At 43.6% G+C, this 23466-nt stretch overlaps 1 protein-coding gene and 1 long non-coding RNA gene across 4 annotated transcripts in view; one reads left to right on the top strand and one right to left on the bottom strand.

Annotated features, from left to right (window-relative positions):
• Positions 1 to 2985: 2985 nt before the first annotated feature.
• Positions 2986 to 23466, bottom strand: part of TRABD (TraB domain containing) — a 35741-nt gene continuing 15260 nt past the window's right edge. For 2 of the 3 annotated variants that reach the window (XM_077338297.1, XM_077338298.1), the window contains exons 4-10: positions 22839 to 23005; positions 21788 to 21928; positions 19040 to 19150; positions 18272 to 18411; positions 11914 to 12086; positions 8504 to 8615; positions 2986 to 6260 (exon numbers count right to left, since the gene is read on the bottom strand). In XM_077338297.1, the coding sequence (XP_077194412.1) occupies positions 6083 to 6260; positions 8504 to 8615; positions 11914 to 12086; positions 18272 to 18411; positions 19040 to 19150; positions 21788 to 21928; positions 22839 to 23005 (1022 nt within the window). In that variant the 3' untranslated portion in view covers positions 2986 to 6082. Of the gene's footprint in view, positions 6261 to 8488; positions 8616 to 11913; positions 12087 to 18271; positions 18412 to 19039; positions 19151 to 21787; positions 21929 to 22838; positions 23006 to 23466 lie in introns of all 3 variants that reach the window. The other variant, XM_077338299.1, reaches the window with a different exon arrangement.
• On the top strand, positions 17045 to 19588 carry LOC143837880 (uncharacterized). The gene is made up of 2 exons (XR_013231134.1): positions 17045 to 17102; positions 19325 to 19588. It is a non-coding gene; the product is annotated as an uncharacterized LOC143837880 (long non-coding RNA).

Genomic DNA, 23466 nt, shown 5'->3' with positions numbered 1-23466 from the left:
AAGTTGGACCATAAGGAAGGCCGAGCGTCAAAGAATTGAGGCTTTTGAACTTTGGTGCTGGAGAAGACTCTTGCGAGTCCCTTGGACTGCAAGGCGAACAAACCGGTCAGTCCTAGAGGAGATCAGCCCTGACTGCTCTTTAGGAGGCCAGATCCTGAAGATGAAACTCAAATACTTTGGCCACCTCATGAGAAGGAAGGACTCCCTGGAGAAGAGCCTAATGCTGGGAGCGATTGAGGGCAAAAGAAGAAGGGGACGACAGAGAATGAGGTGGCTGGATGGAGTGACTGAAGCAGTAGGTGCAAGCTTAAATGGACTCAGGGAATGGTAGAGGACAGGAAGGCCTGGAGGATCATTGTCCATGGGGTCGCGATGGGTCGGACACGACTTCGCACATAACAACAACAACATTAAGCCCGCTGTGGGCAAAATACAGCGGGCCCTAGCATGATGGGTGGGTGGAGGGATGGGGCGAAGGAAGGAGGAAAAGGAGAGAGACAGAAAGACAGAAAGAAAGGGAGGAAGATAGAGACAGAAGAAGAGGGAGAGAAACAGGTAGCCAGAAAGAGGCAGATGGAAGAGAGGGAGGAAGGGAGAAAGGGAAAAACAAAGTGAATGCTGGGAGGAAGGGAAGGAAAGGGCAAAGGGAATGCTGGGAGGAAGGGAGGAACAGAGGAAGGTAGGTGGCCTTGGGACCTTCTGCTGGGCCCAGGGGCAGGCTCGGCAGCCCCAGGGCCCGGCAGAAGGCTCGGGACGGGGGCGGTGGGCTCCGCGGCCTACTGCCAGGCCTCGGAGCAGTCTCGGCTGCTCCAGGGCCTGGCAGAAGGCTCGGGACGGGGGCGGTGGGCTCCGCGGCCTAGGAGCAGGCTCGGCTGCTCCAGGGCCTGGCAGAAGGCTCGGGGCGGTGGGCTCCGCGGCCTACTGCCAGGCCTAGGAGCAGGCTCGGCTGTTCCAAGGCCTGGCAGAAGGCTTGGGACTTCGGGAGTGGGCTTTGTGGCCTTCTGGCGGGCCCAAGAGTAGGCGAGCCTGCCCCAGGGCTCGGCAGAAGGCTCCCTGGGCGAGGGGAAGCCGGCCGGAGGACTTACCGCTGGGGAAGGCTTCTTCCTCTCAGCGGAAACTCCCCGGCTGGCCCAGGCGAGGCTGGGCCAACCAGCCAATGGGGAGACGCGCTTTGCGCGGCTCCCCTTTGGCTGCTTGGCCCTCGAGTGACACTCGGAGGGCCCAATCTGATTGCGCCCTCCGAGTTTTTATCCCGGACAGGGCCCGCCCTAACTTCTCCCCACTTGCCCTTACTCCTTTATTCCTCCCGCTCCTCCGGAGCGGGGGGAGGGTTAAAGACTAGGGGCAAAGCCGTTGTATCCAAGAATAAAATGGGTGCTAGAGCTTGGCAGTGGGAAGAGGAAGGGGAGGACTTGTCCAGTCTGTAAGGGCATGGGGTTGAATGTGTGTGTTGTGTGGGAGGTTGTGGTGGCATGGCGGCAAATGAGGGTATGGGTGTGGAGATATGGGTGTCAAGAACCTGTGGTGTGGAATGTTCATTGAGTGTGGGAGAGGACTGACCTTTGGGAATTGTGGCATAGTGGTTACAGATGAGCTTTCCAGAGCCATGTCCTCAGATATGTGAAGGGAAAATCAGACTGGAGACTCTTCTTAGGGGAAGATTACATGGCAACCAATTCCCCCCAGTTCTATGTCATTTCCCTTCTTGTGTGAATTAGGCCACATTCACCGAAATGCCCCTCTGCCCTAATACACCTGGGGTAGTCACAGTACACAGGTGTCCACCCTGTTCCTTCTGTCTCCCATATTTTCACTGTTGGTAAATTGTTATGTGCTCACATGCTTCTTTCATGGTTGCTCCTTAAAAGAACGGATTTCTGTACCCTATTGCTTACTACCCAAAGGAGTCTCAAAGCGGTTTACAAACACCTTTTCCATTTGTCTCTCAACAATAGTCAACCTGTGAGGTATGTGGGGTTGTGAGAGATCTGAGAGAATTGGGAATGGGCCACAGTGACCCAGCAGGCCTCAGGTATCTCAAAGCACTTTCCAATCGTCTTCCCTTTCTATCCTCATAGCAGACTCCCCATGAGGGAGGTGGGGTAGAGAGTTTCACATGGAAGCTGGCAACCCTAAGAGGAAGACTCTCTGTGCACAGCAGTCTTGACCTTAATAAGGTTTTTATACTATTTTTTATTTACCAGGCCGTTATTTGCCAGGCCAATAAGTAATTCAGTTACCATGTGTCTCCAGACATTTACTTGTTCTCTATTTACAGTTTTAGACTGTAAATATTTATTTAGATCTTCCTGCACTTTCCAGACTCACAGACCCCCTCTCAAAAGGAAAGCCCTCAGGCTCCCCTGCGTTGCTCTTGGAAAGGCCTCCCTCCCCTCAGTCAGGGCCTGTCAGAGGTTCCTTCGCAGCAGGCCTCAAGGGGGGGGGAGCACTCTGCAGCCTCCTGCCAGCTCTGTCAGGGTTCTGAGGCAATTTGCAGTTGGACTTGACAGTTAGGACAGCCTTGGGGTGAAAAGGGCTGGCACAGCCTCTGTTCTCATCCCCCTTGGCAGCCCTACTGACCTCCTCTCCCTTTGGTGGTCAGGAGCAGACTGGCAGCCAGACTGGGCTGGGTGTTACCCTATATGGATGTTACCCTATATGGTCATATTGACCCACCCACCCCTCCCCAAATGGCCAATGATGGCCTGGAGGGGGTGGGAAGGGAGAGGCCACGGGTGGGTGTGTACAGAGCTATGCTTCTCAACCATATTTTGCACAGTTGTGCTACTTCTGGGGGGTTCTTGAAACCTGAAGAATGTTTCAGGGGTTTCTCAATGGTAAAAAAGTTGAGAAAGGCTGTTCTAATGGTACATGCTTCTGTGTATTCTCTGTAATTGCCAAAAGTTCTTTTGATACATCTTCTTTAGAACACCACCCCCACACACACGCACACACACATACACGCCCAAAATGGATAAAGATTAATTGTCAGCTTCCAGATAGTAATTTTATTCTTGTTTTTTGGCATGTTGAAATACATAAAAAGCATAGTGTACCTCAAGTATCTTATTTTAACAGGAGTCCATTTAAATGTAAGGCTCACATGTCTGCAATGTACATTGTTTTTCATAGTTTACAAAATTTTACCTGAGAATGAATACTTCAGACTAAATATTTAGTATTGAAGATGTGGGCGGGAAGCCCCCCAAAAGATGTAGCAGGTTTTTAACATAGCTTGATAAGACTCAACAGACTGACGGCCCTTCCACCCGATTACCTAAGATCCCATCAAATAGATATTTTAAAAAGAAATTGTTTCATCCTAAACATTTTTATGAAAACCTCAAAAAAGTTAATTTTTAAAGGAATTTCTCAGAATTCAAACAGTCTCCGCTGGTGAAACATTGACTTAACACTGTACCGTCCAGCACTTTCCCCCTTCAAAATAATTGTCAGTAAAATCATATTAAGCTTTACTTCTTTGGATATTCTCTTGATTTATGTGTCATCTATCCTTTTGTCAGCATTTACTTTCTTAGTTTAAAAGGCCATGCTCAGTTTAGCTTCTGTACTTATATCAGTCTTTTAACTAAAAAGTAAGTACTTGGACTCTGACATATACCCCATTCAAATGATAAAATGAGAGTTCCCTATAGCACTGTGGCTACAGCATGATCAGTAAGAAATCAAGTTTGTAAATTAAAGTCAAATAAAAACCCCAACACAATTTATTATAAATTTAATTTAGGTGGGCTTGATCTCAATGGGACTTAAATGCACTTACCTATTGCATCCTGGATTGCACTCAAACATGTTTTTAAACTGCAATAGTATTAATTGCTCATAGGATGACTTTGGAAATGTGGGTTTATGTTTGAATTTTCTGTATGTGTACTCGAATTGTGGATCTCACCAATACCAGCTTTCCCCTTCTGTGCCCTCCCGCTGCCTTCCAAATAAAAAGGGGGGAAAAGGACTCAACTCCAAAATGATTTTCTCAGTAGCTGAGGAGCAGTGAATTGAAAAACCCTCCATAACAACCTTTCAAAGGATGGATTCAGTGATTTTGACAATTATAAAATTGTTCTCATGGTTTAGCAATATATAACATACACTCAAGGCAATTTAAGGGCATCTAAACATCCAAAAAATATGTAAAAGCAGCTAAAAAGATGAAAGAACCCCAAAATTTTCAGAAACAAAGTTCAGGCAGTTTAAAAAACAAAAACAAAATACAGATTCTAATTTACTTGTTAAACAGTTGAACTAACATTTCCATTGATTTTTTAAACCAGTTTTTTATTACATTCTGCTGGAACTTACATGGCATCCAGAAAATGAAGGGGAAATGCTACAGAGATTAGTTCCAGATTCATTATAAGTTTTTCAAGGAAGGGATGCAATTGCATGGGAGATCTAGTCTCAACAATTTTGCAGTACTGAAATTCATGCCTACAGGATTTGGCTTAATACCAGGAATATAATTATTCAGTCCAGAGAACTGTGCATTCTGTAAACATCACAAGTTATCCAACTGCAACTAAAAAATAAAGTCTGCAGTGGAATATCTTTCTTGAAAGGGGAAAAAAACCCAAAAAGAACAATCCTACCAAAGTTAAGCACCTTAAAATCCTCTTTTGAGCTGTTTCTCCATGGCAGCTATGAAGCACTCACTTTGCCTCAGGTCCCTTCAGCTGCTTTCCTCCAAGGCTGTCTAAAAATCAGCAGCTGAAATATAGTTTTGGTATTACAATGATCTGTCTACTAGTTCCTAAATACACAGATCTCATTTAAGCAAAAAAGTCTCCAGCTCCTTTCACTGGGAGATACGACTAAAAAGGCATATCTCTTCTATGGAAAGAGCTATTGATTTTTCAAATTTAGATCAAAGCTGGGAAATTCAGATAGTGGTACAGCATTTCCAGCTGCTTATTTATACAAACAACCTGAAAATGCTCTCTGGTAGTGGGGAAAATGCTGGCTGCTGAGGATGGGGACCGAGGAAAGAAAGATGGTGCAGATGTGGTCAGGTCCTACCAAAACACAACCTTCCCATCCATGAAGCATGCCAATATGATCCGATGGCAACCTTTCCCAAAAGACAATCCCAAAGCAGATTTGGGAAAGAGTACTGCAAAAAGGGGGAACATGAAAAGTAGGTGCTTCTGCATGGGGAATCCAAACAAACAATCCTCGCCCCCCAAAAACCCACCACTCCAATTTGAATGCCAAACTGGGGACAAAACCTTTGTGAGGAAGCAGCCAAACACATGTTTAAGCTCCCGACTGAAATGGATTGAATTTTAAAGGAGTTGGATGATGGCAATTACACACAATTTTATTCCATAAGACTTCTCAATGCTTTTGGAGGTTTATCAACAATGTATTTCTAATTTTTTTTTTCAAAAGCTTCTGTATTCAGTTTGTTGTTGATGTTTTTTTAAAAAGCCCGACAAAGTATAAAAGTCTTCTTGTAAGAAGAAATCTTTCCAAATACCTATATAGGTGCTTAGCACCAAAAAGGATAGCTTGATATGATTTATACTGAAAACACACATATCTTATGGGCCCCTGTGCTTCCCAGCAGGGACACAACTAACCATATTGTATGTTGTTCTGCTCCTGGGTGGCAGGGGACGGAACAGAACAAAGGTCACAATCCACCAGCAGGCTCACTGAAATGGACTGCTGCATTTTTGCATAGGTCTTTGTCATTTCAATGGCACTTGCGTACAGGAAGTTCCCAGTGGATTGTGTCTGATATCAGACCCGATATTATCTGCATACTGTAATCATATTTATAAATATGACATTTAGACATAATGATATGTGTCTGTGAACACGTATCAGGTACCTTACAGTAGCCTCTACTACTTTTATGCTGCACATTTTATCACGGTGGTGGGTGACTGCTTTTTCGTTTAGGCCTGTGCCGCATTCAGCATTTAACATCAGTCCATTTGGTTACACTGTAACTTGGTATCAGATGAGACACTGGGGTGGAAACCCTTCACTGTTCTTTTCCATCCTACTTTAATGCATGCCGTTCTTTGCCCCAACTCCTTGTAGAGAGGATCCCGATTCACTGCCGGGGGGTTGTGTCTGCCAGTTTCTGAAGATAGCTCTGTGCCACAGGCATGGAGAGAATAAACTGCACTGTCCTTTGTCCTATCCTGTAGCAGCCATAGCCCATCAGTCCAAATACTGAAGTCTTTATGACGAACTTGAGGATCTTACTTGCAGTTGATGGAGGAGGCACACTGTGAAAATGAGGGGGGGGAATAGTTTATTTATTTATATTTATAATTTAATTTCTACGCTGCTTCTCCCGTCAAAGTAGACTCAAGACGGCTTACAACAAGATAAAACAGAATAAAATGTAACAATACAATTCCAGTAAAATCCCTTCCAAGTTAAAAATCCAATAGCCACAACAATATTAACAATCCCACTGATGGCGGAATCAAATATCCTTCCCCATTCCAGTCAGGTATTTCATGTTTCCAACTGCATCCACCCACTGATGTCACTTAGGCTAAGATCTACTTCGCCAGCAATAATGCTTAGCAATAGGCAGGACCTCCAGTTTGTAACTATCAGCCAACCAGACTGGAAGAAATAACACCCGTCGCTTACATCAAAAAACACAGTAATAGCAGAAATTAACTTTATAATGTTGGTGTTAAATCCATTATATACAATACAACAATTCCCATCTACTGACAAATATATTATTCCATTAATACTGGTGCTGTTGAAAATCTTGATGAAGTAAGCTCAAAGCTATGGTCCTTTTCCCTCCATTCTGTCCAGTTACTTATTTCACTAATCAAGTCTAGTAATCACTTTCAGTTATCATCACGTATCATGTATGGATCAGAAGATCTGAATGGGCATAATATTTACTAGTATCTCACATGATTAGTTCAAGTTACTGTAACAATTCCAGTTTTGAAATCCTGTGGACATTTATACAAGTTTCCAGGAAGTCAGAATGTCCAGGGGTGGAAGCTGCTGTGGAACTCCCAATTGAAAGAGCAACTGAAATTGATAGCTGTTTGGCACTTTCTAACCTTGGCTAGGCTATATGCATGCAACTGATTCTGTTTACACTTTAGCTCCCATCCACACACACGCAAACCCCCCCCCCCCCATTCCCAGGTTGTTTTGCTTTGGCACAGCTGGAGTCTGGCTCTGCTGGGGTAATTGGCTCTATCCTTCACAGCTCTCTCTCTCTATAGGTCTGCATATTATGATTCAGACCAAATGGTCTTAACTGCCTGTTGGCAGCTAGGTGTAAAAGCCTTGTACTAAACTTCCTTTAAAGATAAAAAACCTGTGTTCTGTGGGAAGGGATTTTAGCAGGCAAAACTTGTTCTTAGCAATGCTCTTATTTTATGAAGTGTCCTGATGTACCCTACATGGTTCTAACAAACAGCTTTGGATTTGTTTTTATTAAGAAATTTCTCAACTCATTTTACATCTTGTAGAAGAGGATTCCAGGTTCATGATAATATAAATTAACACTGAATGTATCAGTTTATTTCACTGTATCTATTTATGACACAATGTCTACATTTCACACATTACTGTAGTACATGAGTTTTTCTTCAAGTTTCCATTAAATCAGTGGCCCGCATCACTTCCATTCTTTTATATACCACCGTTCCTGATTGGGCTCACGGCGGTTCACACAATAAAAGAATAAAAGCACAATAAAACCCATAAAAAACCCGTAATTAAAATTACTAAAGGTGACAAGATGGTAAGCGAAAAAACTAACTAAACTCACTCTCTCGACCAGCAAGGCCAGCCTTCTGACTGTCTTACTGGTGAGAGTGGGGACACAGATCTATTTATTAACAGATGGACAGAAGGACAAGGGGGATCTCAGATTGAACAGCGGGCCCCACCCTGGCCTCAACCGTATGCCTGGCGGAAGAGCTCCGTCTTGCAGGCCCTCCAGAAAGTTGACAACTCCGACAGGGCCCTTGGCTCTTCCAGGAGCTCATTCCACCAGGTTGGGGCCAGGACTGAAAAGGCCCTGGCCCGAGTTGAGGCCAGACAAGTGTCCTGAAGGCCCGGGACTACTAGTAAGTTCATACCCACAGAGCGAAGAACCCTGCGGGGGGCATAAGCAACCAATCCCTAATGTTTATTTACAACTGATGAAAGGAAATAGTTATTTTGAACTTCAAGCATCAGTGTTGGCTAAATAAACCAGTAGCCAAAAACGTCTTTGTTTACAGTAATCTGTTGTGCCTCGGAATCAACATGATACCCTCAAAGCCTCAGTAACCCCCTCCCCCTTTCAATAAAGGTCATTTTCTTTAATCAGCCAAATCATTCTGGAAATTCAACCTGCGTCATGTTTAATGTAATTAGTAGTCTATAAGTATACCCATTCATTGGCTTTCCCTCTCCTGCCCCTCATCAACTAACTACAGATATGGTAATGGTAACTAACAAATAAAATGACACAACCTACCAGAGAGAGAATTACCTCATTATTTCCTGGATGTTCAAGTGAGTATTCCAGTTCTTTTCAATCCCAGGGACGTGACCCATGCCGACTACTCCAACTACAACTGATGGGACACTTCGTCTAGGTTCAGCTAAAACCAACAGAAAACAAAAAAGGATTCTATTCATTACACTATTGCTAGCATGTAAATGTTCATGGTTTAGATCCAGCCAATGGTGAATGGAGCAAAGTTTGTACAAGGAGTATTATCTGCTTTCCACTGCAGTTTCCTCAGACATCCCCCAAGGATGTTGAGGTTCAGGGGACGCTTGGGTATGTTGATCCAGTGTTAGAGCAGGGAATGGCAGTAGGAATCTGCAGAAATGACATATAGTTCTGTGCATTCCATTTTTCAAAGGCAATGTGGAATAGTAATAATGGAGAGGGGATTCTATTAATTCCCCATTGCCACTGCAGCTCCTGTATTATATCCCATTCATACCTTGGGCTTTCCCAACCTTTAGGAGAAGCTGGGTAGGGGGCTGAATGGGAAGGTGACAAAGATCTAATCTACAAATATGTTCATTTATGGCAGGCTAGACTCAAAACTATTCACCCAAATATTTCTCTACTAACTTATTCTTCCTACTTTAAATCTAATTAATTGTAGCAGAACGGTCAAAGTTCTTTGTTGCTCTGGAAGATCATTGTCATTGATTCCTTACCTCAACCACGTAATCTTTACTTATATGTTTTAACTAGATATTAAGCCCGCTGTGGCCAAAATACAGCGGGCCCTAGCATGATGGGTGGGTGAAGGGCTGGGGCAAAGGAAGGAGGAAAAGGAGAAAGAGAGACAGAAAGACAGAAAGAAAGGGAGGAAGATAGAGACAGAAGAAGAGGGAGAGAAACAGGTAGCCAGAAAGAGGCTGGGAGGAAGGGAAGGACAAAGGGAATGCTGGGAGGAAGGGAAGAACAAAGGAAATGCTGGGAAGAAGGGAAGAACAGAGGAAGGTAGGTGGCCTTGGGACCTTCTACTGGGGCCAGGGGCAGGCTCGGCTGCCCCAGGGCCCGGCAGAAGGCTCGGGAAGGCGGCGGCAGGCTTTGAGGCCTACTGCCGGGCCGAGGAGCAGTCTCGGCTGCCCCAGGGCCCGGCAGAAGGCTCGGGAAGGTGGCGGCAGGCTTTGAGGCCAACTGCCGGGCCGAGGAGCAGTCTCGGCTGCCCCAGGGCCCGGCAGAGGGCTCCGGACGGGGGCGGTGGGCTCTGCGGCCTACTGCCAGGCCGAGGAGCAGTCCCGGCTGCTCCAGGCCCAGCAGAAAGCTCGGGAAGGCGGCAGCAGGCTTTGAGGCCTACTGCCGGGCCGAGGAGCAGTCTCGGCTGCCCCAGGGCCCGGCAGAAGGCTCCGGACGGGGGCGGTGGGCTCTGCGGCCTACTGCCAGGCTGAGGAGCAGTCCCGGTAGAAGGCTCGGGAAGGCGGCGGCAGGCTTTGAGGCCTACTGCCGGGCCGAGGAGCAGTCTCGGCTGCCCCAGGGACCGGCAGAAGGCTCGGGACAGCGGGAGTGGGCTTTGTGGCCTTCTGGCGGGGCCAAGGGCAGGCGAGGCTGCCCCAGGGCCCAGCAGAAGGCTCTGTGGGCGAGGGGAAGCCGCCCTGAGGACTTACCGCTGGGGAAGGTTTCTTCTTCTGAGCGGTGACTCTCCGGCTGGGCAAGGCAAGGCTGGGCCAACCAGCCTTTGCGCGGCTCCACATTGGCTGCTTGGTCCCCGAGTGAAACTTGGAGGGCCCAATCAGGAGCCGCTTCGCGGCTCCTGATTGGGCCCTCCGAGTTTTTATCACGGACAGGGCCCGCCCTAACTCCTCCCCACTTGCCTTTACTCCTTTATTCCTCCCGCTCCTCCGGAGCGGGGGGGAGGTTTAAAGATAGTTTTCATCTAAATTATAACAGTGCCTATCCAGGACTGACAGTACATCCGTGATACCCAAGCAAACAAAACTTCATGCAAAATTTTACTGAACAAACAGGTTTTTTTCAGCAACAGCCCATTTCATTATGAAACTCTACCTCGGCTCAGCTGTCAGGACACTCACAAAAGCTATGGGGGGATACAGTGGGCACTTAGGACTAGCTTTAATTCAAGACTGTTTTATGTGACAACAGAAACCACTTGACTGTTCTCCCATGATTTTTCATGAGGCTGAAATGGAAGAGGACAGAACCACATATTGGAGTGATTAAAATCTGACAGATTGTTACTTGGATAAATTATTGGGGACTGTGCTCTTAAATTCTGTGTATAGTTTGCTGTGGGTTGATTCCTGTTGTGTAATTCTGGTTGGTCCTTCAATTCAAATCTTATTTCATTGTTTACTAAATGTCCCACAATGTTGATTGTATTGAGTCACTCTGTGTAATCTGCCTTGAGTCCCAGTGAGAAAGGCAGACTATGAATATATAACATAAAATAAAATGTGTACTTGCAATGGTGCAATGCCACCATCAGAAGGAAGATAAGGTGGTGGCAAGGGAGAAAGGAAGTAGAGCTGGGGAGGTCAAATAAGACTATCCTCCCCCACTTCAGGAAAATATATACATTTTTTGAATTCCTGTTAACACACATTTTGCGGTACCTATAATGCACAGTGTTATTTACAGTTCTCATACCCTTAAATAGCTTGTAGAAACAGATGTCCTATTTCAGAGACGTGGAAATGAATCTGGAGGAGCTGGATTCAGAGGCAGTACTTGATAAGGAGTCTCAAAGCAGCTTATGATAGGCTTCTTTTCCTCTCCCCAAAACTTGAGAAGTAGGTGGGGCTGAGAAAATTTTGAGAGAACTGCGACTGGCCTAAGGTCACCTGGAAGACTTCCATGTGGAATAGTGGGGAAAATCAAACTCAGTTCTCCAGATCAGAGTCCACCACTTTTAACCACTATACCACAGTGGCTCCATTCAAATCCCCACCAACCTCTGGACGTCATCCAAAATTGCTAGCTAAGGGATTACTTTTGAAATACTGAATCACTCAGGTTGATCTGCTGAAGCTGTTTCCTGAACAAACAGCTGAAATCAGTTCGCCAGGGGTGGGGGAAACGGTAGCACAGGGGCAGTCAGTACAAGCGGGGAGAGCAAGGGAGAAACCCGGGGCGGTGGCGGAGAGACGCGGAGTCCCGGAAGGGCGAGGTCCACCTGAGAAGCCCGGAGGGTGGAGACAGGGGCTAGAGAGGCTACTTAAGGAAGCGTCAATGAGGAGATGGGGTTGGAGGCGTAGTGAAAGAACTACCCTGAACCCAGGAGCGGGAGAGAGAATACCGACTCCATTCTGAGATGCTGTTTCCTACAGATAAAGCCTTCTAGTCCCGGGTCTCCCTCACCGAACAACGTGGCGGACCCGAAGCGTGGCAAAGACCCGGCGGACCCTGACAACATCTCTCTGTACATTTTTACATACCTTCAGAAGCACGAGGTAGTTCCGTTCGCTTGGCTGCTTGCTTCAGCATGTAAGTCAAGTAAATGTCTCTTTCTGAGACAATTGTACGATGAAGATCAGGAAATTCCCCAATCATTTCTGCCATCATTTGCTCCAGCAAATCCTTTTGTTTACACTTCTCCACGTCGTCTTTACTGAAACAAAGAATCTCCATGTCCACAGTTCTCTATAACTGGCTCTCAATACTACAACACCCAGGTATAAAAGAGATTCTTATTTTCATACTTATTTACATACTTTTTACCCTCATGACACGGCATCACATGAAAAGTTAGCTCTTCGACTCTTCCCCGTTCCTCATCCTACCGTTAAAGTTAGCTTACTATAACAAATGAGATCTCTTAGTTCTAGGAAATAAAGTATTCCTTAACCATGAAAGGGGATATTTACAAAGACAAGCTGTAAAAATAAACAAATGGTTTGCTGAATTTGTCATATGCCTTTCTACAGCCCCTCCCCCAATACTTTTGCCAATTTATACTATAAAATATTAGAATAAAGTAACTAAATAGGAAGCATGGTGGAGTAAGTCTGGGTCTACTCTTTAGATATAGTGGCATAGGAGAAAGGCCTAGAATTCCTCCTTCCAAGGAATTCTGTTTTCATTTCTTAAGATAATAAAGTTGCCCACTTGCAGAAAAATAGCTAAGAAACCTATTTGGCAGACATTTCTGCCTAACACACAAGAAAAATAAATGAATGAGCTGTCAGCCTGAGAGTGAGTAGGATGGAAGGATGCGTAAAAACACTGAAAACACATTCTAATTATATCACGCCACCTCCAGGGGGGGAGGCTTAGCCTTGCTTGCCTGTTACAGATGTCTTGCAGTTGATATAATTCAAGAATAAGATGCACACTTCTTTAACTAAGCAATGGGGTTTCATTTAAATGTTATTCTACTAAATTGGCTGACAGTGTTCTGGCTTTGTTCAGTGCTGAGGGCTAGTGTCAAGATGTACCGTACTCGCTTATCTTCTGTACAGAACATACGGTACCCAGTCATTATTGAAGCATAAAACTTTGTTTTTGTAAAAAGAGGATGAAGTCTACTTTGAGCAGAAATCACTTATGCTCAAGAGCTGTAGGAAGAAATGAACCAGAAAACAGGGGTCTTAATGTTCACTCTCACATTCCCCTTCATCATGTATATATATTTGTACACTTACCATCACCAGTCACATCCAGTTCTGAATCACCAAGATGACAAACCTGACTGCTGTATGTGGTTGGTGGCAGAACAATGTAATACTTAGAGACTTATGAAGTGAGACACTTTTAACCTCATACTATGATTCTTTGGCAGATCCATGCTGACTGTGGAGAAGAGTCAGAGCAGGGAAAGAATTCAGGAAAAGAATCTGGGGCTGAGAGGAAGAACTACACAGAGACCGCTGCTAGCAGAGATAGTGAAGGGAGACAGCAAAAATATTTAATCTAGCTGCAGCCCTTCAGCAAATAAGGAGGCCTTAGAATCACAGAATCATAGAGTTGGAAGGGGCCATACAGGCCATCTAGTCCAACCCCCTGCTCAACGCAGGATCAGCCAAAAGCATCCTAAAGCATCCAAGAAAAGTGTGTATCCAACCTTTGCTTGAAGACTGCCAGTGAGGGGGAGCTCACCACCTCCTTAGGCAGCCTATTCCACTGCTGAACTACTCTGACTGTGAAATTTTTTTTCCTGATATCTAGCCTATATCGTTGTACTTGTAGTTTAAACCCATTACTGCGTATCCTTTCCTCTGCAGCCAATGGGAACAGCATCCTGCCCTCCTCCAAATGACAACCTTTCAAATACTTAAAGAGGGCTATCATGTTCCCTCTCAACCTCCTTTTCTCTAGGCTGAACATTCCCAAGTCCCTCAACCTATCTTCATAGGGCTTGGTCCCTTGGCCCCAGATCATGCTCGTCGCTCTCCTCTGTACCCTTTCAATTTTATCTACGTCCTTCTTGAAGTGAGGCCTCCAGAACTGCACACAGTACTCCAAGTGTGGTCTGACCAGTGCCGTATACAATGGGACTATGACATCTTGTGATTTTGATGTGATGTCCCTGTTGATACAGCCCAAAATGGCATTTGCCTTTTTTACCGCTGCATCACACTGCCTGCTCATGTTTAGTTTACAATCCACAAGTACCCCAAGGTCTCGTTCACACACAGTGTTACCTAGAAGCGTATCCCCCATCCAGTAGGCATGCTTTTCATTTTTCTGACCCAGATGCAGAACTTTGCACTTATCTTTATTAAATTGCATCTTGTTCTCATTTGCCCATTTTTCCATTGTGTTCAGATCTCATTCAGAAAAATACACTTGGAGCCTTCACTGACTACCTATAAAATTCTGAGGGAAGAAACTCTGGATATTGTTCTTCATTTTGCCTCTGGGTTATGTACATTATGCGTTCATTCACTCACATATGCAACTGACTCTTGGCAATCGCTCATGGCATATTCACGGCAGGAGGTAAGCAGAAGTCGCTTGCCACTTCATAGCAAAGTTCCTTGATGCTCTCCCATTCAAGTACTAGCAGTGCTTGACCCTGCTTAGCTTCCAAATGCTGATGCGCTCAGGCTAGTGTGGGACATTCGGGCTGTTACAAAACTTGATATACTGGATATAACTTAATTCTTTTGTTCAAAGAACACACACCTGGAGCAGTATTTTCTGAAACATAGTAAATTTCCATCCTCTCTAGATTTTGATTTACACTCCTTGAGAAATATATTTCCTTGACTTTTGGATGGGTCACACCACAACCCCTGATTAGTGTTCAGGAAACTAATACGGGGCAATATTTTCTGCAATTTCCTGTCATTTTAGACTGCATGCAGAAGTGACAAGACTATCAGACTATCCGTATTCACACTGCACAGCCGCAAGATTTTGAACTTAAATGTCTCTCTTATGCTATTTATGCTATAGCACAGTCACAGCTTCACTAACTAATCTGACTTTACACAGGAAGATCTTTCACAGGTAAACCTGCATCTGTATCTACAGGCTACTGCAAGTGCGAGGGAAGATCTCTATAAATTATGCAGCATATTGAACATTTTCTTAACCATCAAATGGTAAAAATATAAACTACAATCACATGGATCCTCATGTGGACTGTGTGGCTCCACATACATGAGCTTTTCTTCTCATGTGGACTGTGTGGCTCCACATACATTAGCTTTTCTTCTTTGGGATGCACTGCACTGATTTTTACACTTAAAATTGAAGGATGCCATTGTCTCATCATCTGCCCAGAAGCTAAAGGTGCCTTCCTAGGGGTAGTGGTTAGGGTGTTGGATTTGGGAGACCCAGGTTTGAATCCTTGCTCTTCCATGCAAGCTTTCTGGGTGATCTTGAGCTGGCCATGAATGCACGATCTAACTTTCTTCACAGTGTTGTTGTGAGGATAAAATGGAGGAGAGGAGGAATGAAAAAATGCAGGGTAGAAATGAAATAAACTGTCATCTGCCTCTTTTTTCATTGCTTTTTTAAACATCCAATCACAAAGAAGTTCTGGAGAACTTGAAAGCTTATACGCTATTGTGTGGCATTTTAGTATTAATCAAGGTATGATGTGGCTTTTGTTTGGGGGATTTCTTTGGACTAATATGGCTACCTGGAGCTTTATAACCCACCTTTCCCTTTGAGGTTCAAAGCAGATTATATAGTATAAAGCAATACAGTCAAACAGCATCAGACATCTAATAAGCAATGCAATAGGACTTGGATTACCAAAATTAGAAACCACACAGAAGACTGTTAGACATGATATGTCAAACTGTGGGATGGAATTGTACCACCATACTCCTAAAAAATAACTGCCACTTCACCCACTTGTGGAAAGGTATTAATGTCTTCTGTCTTCATTAGACTCAAGGCAAAGCTTTCCAGAATATTCTTTGGGCAGTCTCTTCTGCTACACTTATGTTCTCTAAATGAAACATTTCCTTTGCATATCTCAATGCATAGATTTATTTCAGAGATTTCAAGTTTACTTTTCTCCTGGCTGCATATGTCCTTTGGTTCTTTTCTGATGTAGCAAAATATATAAACTGCCAATAGGTGGCAAAGACCTTTAGGTTGCAGGTCAGTTAGGATGCACCATTTCTTGTACTTAAAAATATATTCTCCATAGAGATGGACTTTTAAAATCTACTCTGACAGATACAAAGGAAACACTGGCAAATATTAGTGAGGAAATGTGAGAGAGGATGCTTGCTAGTTAAGCCAATTTCAGAATGTAGCCATATTGATCTGCATAAGAATAGCTAGAACAGGGGTAGTCAAACTGCGGCCCTCCAGATGTCCATGGACTACAATTCCCAGGAGCCCCCTGCCAGCGAACCCTAGTAGAGTGCCTTCAACCTCACAGGTGAACTCAGATCTTGTGCTGTTCCACCTGCTGGCCTGGTCAGCAGGTCCTCTTGACCAGGGGTAGTCAAACTGCGGCCCTCCAGATGTCCGTGGACTACAATTCCCAGGAGCCCCCTGCCAGCATTCGCTGGCAGGGGCTCCTGGGAATTGTAGTCCATGGGCATCTGGAGGGCCGCAGTTTGACTACCCCTGAGCTAGAATATAGCCCTGTCGCATCTCAGAGACCAACAAGATCTCAGATTGAGCTATTAATGGTTAAAGATGTCATCAAAACCGATAACCCATCTGTTATTACCAAATGCTGTGCAACCATCACTTTCCTCACAACTGAAATGTTTTATAGGACTACAGTTCAGTCAAGGGATGCACAACACATTTTTCATAGGCCATCTTGACTGCAGCATAGCATGCCAACCAGTGATGCTATTCACTTCTATTTTGGCCCATGCAATTGTCTGAGCTTCATTTAAGGGTTTTGTTGGCTCCCATGTAAGTGTATGGGTTGTGAGGAATTAATGGTGAGTTAGACTGGGGAGGCAGTGAAAGACTCCTGAGGGATGAATGGTGGCATTTCCTACGAGTATGGTAGAGTCAGGATGCTACTCTTCAGCCCAGAAACCGCTGAGAATTGGCATTCATTCCAGAACACGGCTCCAGCCCCTGAACTACACTCAAGAAATTATTGCATTGCTGTAATCCCAAGTTTTGTTTCTTCTTTCAGCTCAACATATACATATTTGAACCACATTTGTCCCTGTATTATTCTCCTCTCTGTAAGGTAAGTCCATCCTCCCTCCCCTCCCCTCCCCTCCTAGGAGTTTAAGGTGTTAATGCTTGCTATCTCGACTGGAATTCAAATTTCTCCCTGACATTTGCTTCATTTACATTCGGCTCAGTCTCTCTCTTTTCACCATCCCAATGACATTTAATAAAGCTAGGTATCAACAGAGCTTTTCTTATAAAAGTAAAAACACATGATTTCGCTGCATTCTCAAGTACCAAATCCTTCTTTCAACTGGTTCCCAACCCATCCATAAACAGGACATCAAATATAATAGCGGAGAAATTATTTTTGTTTAATAAATTCTATTCATTCAGCTCTATTAGTCATGCAAAAGTCTTAAGATGATAAGGAAGGAGATACTAGAACTGAAGATACATAATCTATTATGGAATTACTTGGCTATGTTAGATTAGATACTAGCAGAAGAAGAGACACACAGGTTGCAGGCCATTCTGTGCAGGCCAGGAGATCGCACTACAGATCATGGTTTTCCTTTATGAAAATAAAGTGCAAATTCCTAGCTAACATAGTTCCAGAGATGCTTAAAATGCTTGTAGTCTTTGGAATGTAGTGTTTTTGTCAACACTGCCCCCCTCCCCCACACACACACAGCACAACTCCTGCTAGTCCTGGGTGTTTGCTGACTCCAGAGAGAGCATTTGGGGGAACTGTCAGCAGGACAGTGCCATTCCACCTCCTTTTCCCCCTCATGCCACTTTGGATGCAAGTCACTGAGTTAATTTCACTTAAGTAATGATTTTGTAAAATGTACACATGTAAATTTTGCAGTAGCACTACCAAAAGATTCTATCATATCCACCGCCTGTATTTTGGCATCCACAGGAAATTATAAAACTGCATCATTTTGACCTCTGGCTTTAAGAACACTGTGCAAATCATGCTAAAGATGTGTACTTTAAATAGGGGTTGGTTATTATAGCACTCTGATTTCTTTTTGTGCCAGACATGCTGCCCCACCTAAGACATCTGGGAAAAATGCAGACATACAAATATTTCAAATGCACATTTCAATAAAGAAATGAATCCTGCTGTAGACCAGGTGCTATAAGTAGCATCAAATACACATGCTTAGAGATTACACAAATCTAACCATCCAACCCTAAGAGCTGGCCATTTAGGCTGGAGAGACAAGACATTCCTACCTGATTGGATCTGAGAGGAAACAAAGGCCCCAGGCAAGCTTGACTTTTTGCCAGAAAGAAAGTGCAGCGATGGCCCTCTTGAATGTTACTGGGATTGGTCTGTCACCAAGATGAAACTTGCAGAAAGGTACTTTGCCAGCCTACAAGAAGCACATTAGCAATTATTGTTACACAGACAATAAGTTGACCATACTTTAATTACATCATGTTAAAACACTTTAGAATTGGTTCTTTTGAATAATTTCTCTTCAAGCATAAAGCCTGTGCAACAGTGTGAACTAGAAAAAAAATGTTTTATGATTTAAACTTGCTGGGATGTCTGGTGCACTGTTAATATCAAAATTAAATCTGAAGGCTCTGTTTCTTTAAAAATTTATCACCTACTAGAATGCTCCAATGCAAAAAGAGTTATCTGGCTCAGCTAAATAAAAGTGTTAATTTAGTAGCTAAGGCATGGGATAAAATGAAACAGAAGCTGTCCTGATTCTTCAGCTACAAAATCCATCATATAAATTTCAGCTTATTTACTGAAATCTGTGTTGACTTTTCTTGCTGAAAAAATGCAGATCAACACAGAAGCGAGAAGAATATTAGATTCCTGATAACAGCTTTTCAAATGTTGTTTCAGGTTTGAATGAGGTACACAAATAATATAACCAACCAAAATTCCACACCATAATCTTTAGTGACAGCCCCCTGCAGTTTGGTCGGCATTTTACCTCATAAGAAGTCACACCCATGGCCTTTTTTGTTTCTGAACAGTCTCACCTCTTTGAAAGCCTCCCTGAACTCTCCTCCAGGAGCCATTCCCAGCTGTTCCGTGATGTGTGCCGACACTTTCAACAGCAACATTTGCATTAATCCAGACATGAGGCCATTCTAAAGAGAAACATTTTCAGAAAGTAGAGTGCTTAATCTGTATAGCTCACAAAAAACAGTAGATATATATATGGTGCTATTAACAGTAGCGCAGAAACATCAAGTATTCTGGCAAAACTGCCTTTCAAGCTAATTTATTGCCCAATATGCTTTGTATTATTTCAACCACAACAGTACAAGACGGTTGCTTAAAAGCCTTTTGGAAACCTGCTAAGGAAGGAGCTTAGGAAGCCGACTTCCAGACAAGGCCTGCGATTTGATGCTAATTAGAAGACTTCTTCAGGAGCCTATCTTCAGGAGCTTTCACCTTGAAGCCTAGGAGCTGTGATTTGTAAAGGGTGCTGTCACTGAGCTTTGCTATTCTGGACTGGTTCTCTTCTTTGCAGCTTGATGTAGTGACTGTATAAAATAAAATCCATGTTTGGGAAAGAAAAAAAATAGTACTAAGTCCACCCAATTAAAATGCTCATTTTCCTATCCTGCCCAGATATGAAAGAGTAAATAGCATGACTTATTCAGGGTGTCGGTTTTGGAATCAAAGTGCATGAAAACATACAAATGCTTTTTTTTTCTTTTACAAGGAAAATATTTATTTCACATAACCAAAACACTCTGACAAGTTAGCGTTTTCCACCAAAATGAGGAGCAGAAACTTTCACTGGCTTTACAATCTTCTGCTTTGGCGCAGCCTTTGAAGGTGCCTTTGTTGTGGAAGGTACTGCCTTCTTGGTCGCCTGTTTAGCCTCTTTTGCTTCCTTGGCAGCTTTAATGGCTTCCTTTGGGCCTTTCACACTTCAAGTTTCTGATTTCTCTTAGCCATTATTTCAGCCAAAGAGGCACCTGTGATCACTCTATGGCCCTTGACAGCACATTGTGTATGTTTCTTTTGCACCTTTCTTGTGCTAGCACTGGTATAGAACAGTCCAATTGATATGACAGGGGGTTCTCTTGGAGAAAAATAGATCAGAGTGCCTAGCTTTGTTACTGAAACACTAATTATTGAAATAAAAATGACTGAAGCACCTCTACCCACTAATACTTGTTTAGTTCTTCTAAAACATAGTTCCTCCAAAGAGCTCAGTGGGGCATATAAAGGCTCTCTGCTCCTTTGAAGGGTAGAGCATGAGAGCTCTGTAAAAGGGGAAAAACCTGCCACACAGTTAAAAACACTTATTTCCCCATGCCTTATACTTAGTCAGACTGTTGGTTCACTGTAATGTTAATTCCAACTGATTGAACTCTCCAGAATCTTTCCCCACCCTTTAGTTTGTGATGCTTTCCCTGAAGATGCCAGGAACTGACCCTGCAACTTTTTGCATGTGCTCTGTCAGTGACAGATGACCCTTCCCCACACTAGATTGCTTTCTTATACCTGCATTTTATGATATTGGAGAAAAGCATAGTACTGCATGTCCTCTTTCTATCCCAAACCAAAAACTTCCTGCTACCAATTCTCTTGGAGATCTTTGTTTCGCTGATTTCACCCTTGCCCAATAGGCCAGGTGAGGGAAGTTAGGAAAAGTAAGTCTGTGCACCTCTCTACCTCTCCCAAAAGCCACTGGACAATTTTTCAAGGGAATCACACCAGTGTTATTTATTTATTAGCTCTTCACAGGACTTCACCCCAAGGTCTATGCTGGAGAGCAACAAAGAGAACACAGTGAACAAAGTCATCAATGAACAACTGCCTCTATGGGTTTTGGATTTGGAATTCAGAATATCCAGGAAAAAAATAGGATGGTAACAAAGATGGTAGCAAAAGTGTAAAGGGCACACTATTAACTACACTACTGCAGTCCCTCCACTTTCTTCCTCATGTGCACCCAATATTCCTCACAACATTCCCCCCCTTCTCTATTTTACTGATTTCATACTGTGAGGTAGGTTAGCCTGAGTGGGTATAACTGGCCCAAGATCACTCAGTGAGCTTCCGGAGCAGAGTGGGGATTCAAACATGGGTCTCCCAAATCCTTCTCTACACTTGAACCAGCATACCATCTCCTATACTGATGCTAAGTGCAATATGTGCAATTCTCTTCAGCCCTGCTTCTATCTATCCAAATCACACAAACAGAAAAATCCAAGAGAAGAATGGTTACAATTTGGCAATTCCCAACATCATGTGGGCCAAGCTAGCAACAATTCTGTGAGCCTACAGTTAGAATTTAGCCCTGTCACTTGATTTCTGTGTAACGCTATTTTCCATGTGCTTCTATGAATGAAAATACCGAGGACCACGCTATTATTATTTATTGCATTAATATGTCGCCCTTCTACAGCACTCCACTGCCATTATTTGACCAGTGGAATGGCTACCGTATCTGAGCTACTTTGAGTTTTGGCTCTTGAAACAACTTGGGGGATGAGAACCTCCCCCACAATACAGACTAGGATAGGCGCTTGCAATATTTGTAAAGTGAGGGAATTCCAGTGATAAAATGGCAACAGTGTACCCAGGGAGATCATATAATCTAGTTCAGGCCTTAGACTGAGAAATAAGCCTCCGTCCCCCGGCCAAGCACTACCACTATGTGCTTACTGTCATCTCAGCTGCACAAGGATTCTAAAGAGACAAAAAAAAAATTTTTCAATTGGCCTGCACACAAACAGATAATTTTGCCACAGAAAAACTTGTACCTGCTTTATAGCTTGCTGAAGTTTCTCCAGATTGATTTCTTTGGCTTCCTTTAGTAATGTTCTCTCATCCATTTTTAACATAGAAACTCTGTACTGGCATAGCTCGACCACAACCACATCAGGCTGGACCTCTTGTATGGTCTGAAAAGAGACTAATTTCATCACAAGCTTGCATACAATATTAGAAAGCATTCAACACAGATTAAGACAATTCGAGTAAATCTGCAAGTATACAGAATCCAGTGCCACAAATCATAAGGGATCCCTCCTTCCTCCCACTCCTTACTGCTGGCCTTGGCTCCTCCCTGCATCTGTTCGACATCATAACAAAGGCACCATTTTGGACTGCTGTGGCAGCCACAATGGACACCATGATATCTGCCTCCATATAGAGCATGAGGTTCTTGCCCTACAAGAAAATGTTGATGTCATTTGTCAAGGGAAGCCACCTGAAGATCTGGGGGAGTGGGAGCCCTTTGGGCCTCAGCACACAAAGGGGCCATGGTAGCTGGCCTGGCTGTGCAGATTTGGATATCCCCAAGGCAACCACACCCTTGGGAATTAGAAACAGTGATGCAGACTCTCGACCACAGTTGCAATTCCTTTGTTTTGAGTATTAAAAAAGCACTTGTGTATTCTGTATGTGGGAATGGTAAATTCTCTATGTATCAACCTGACAATTTAAACATCAATACTTGGTTATAAAGTTCATACATTTCATAAATTTATCATAAAGGTCATAAATTTAAAGCACTAGCCTGTTTCCTGATATGTCACCCAAGTGTTAAAGAGTAAAATGGCGAGAGTCCATAGCAAACACTTGCTATTTCTCCACTATTCCCAAACTGTGATGAAAAGCCTGAGATTGATTTTCAAAGTGATCTGACTTTACTACTCTCAGTGATGTCAGATGGGAGGGAGGAGTATTGTTTTTCTTCAGGAAACATCTTTTGGATCACATTCTTAATTGCCTAATACTGGTGTGTGCATGGGGGGGAGGGGATATCAGTTATAACTAGAAAAGGCCTATACATTTCTTGTAACTAGTTACCTTCACCACATCTCTTTTGCTGCTATCACTGAAGTGGGCAGTGCCAACCACATACACTTTAGAACCCTCCTCCGTGGCCAGTTCTGTCACAGTACTCGGAAGGCTGGGCTTTTTCTGCCTCTTCTTCATCTTCATCTCCAGCAGTATTTTTAAGGCATCTGCATCAGCTACAAATATTTTAACAAAAAGACATGCGTCTATGTACATCTATGAACTGAAAATGAATGTAATAAAATGTTGGGAAAAGAGATGGGAAAAGACCAAAAGTTTTAGAAAATTGTTCTCTCTAGGCTGGCCATGCCAACAGATGTCAACAGTGGTGTAGGTCCAATGGTATAAAAAATAATGGATGCTGCCATCATAAACAGAATTATACCCTTCTCAGTCCTTGAAGTCAGTAGGTTCAGAAGCATATAACGCTGGTTAGGATTGCACAGTCTAAAAGCATTGTGTAAAGAAAGAACTTTAATACTGTATAAAAGCCATCCATCAGGAAGAAAAATAAACTTTGCCAGGTTGGGAATGAGAACATACTTATTCCCTGAAATTTTCTGATAGATTTTTTAAAAAAATGATCATAAATGCCCTACTCACTCCCTCACATACACACTTTATCTTAGCCAAAAGG

The sequence above is a fragment of the Paroedura picta genome, chromosome 5, assembly GCF_049243985.1.
Source record: "Paroedura picta isolate Pp20150507F chromosome 5, Ppicta_v3.0, whole genome shotgun sequence".
Taxonomy (NCBI): Eukaryota; Metazoa; Chordata; class Lepidosauria; order Squamata; family Gekkonidae; genus Paroedura; species Paroedura picta.
The sequence above is the reverse complement of the archived record's forward strand: the minus strand, read 5'-3'. Positions and strand labels throughout refer to the sequence as shown.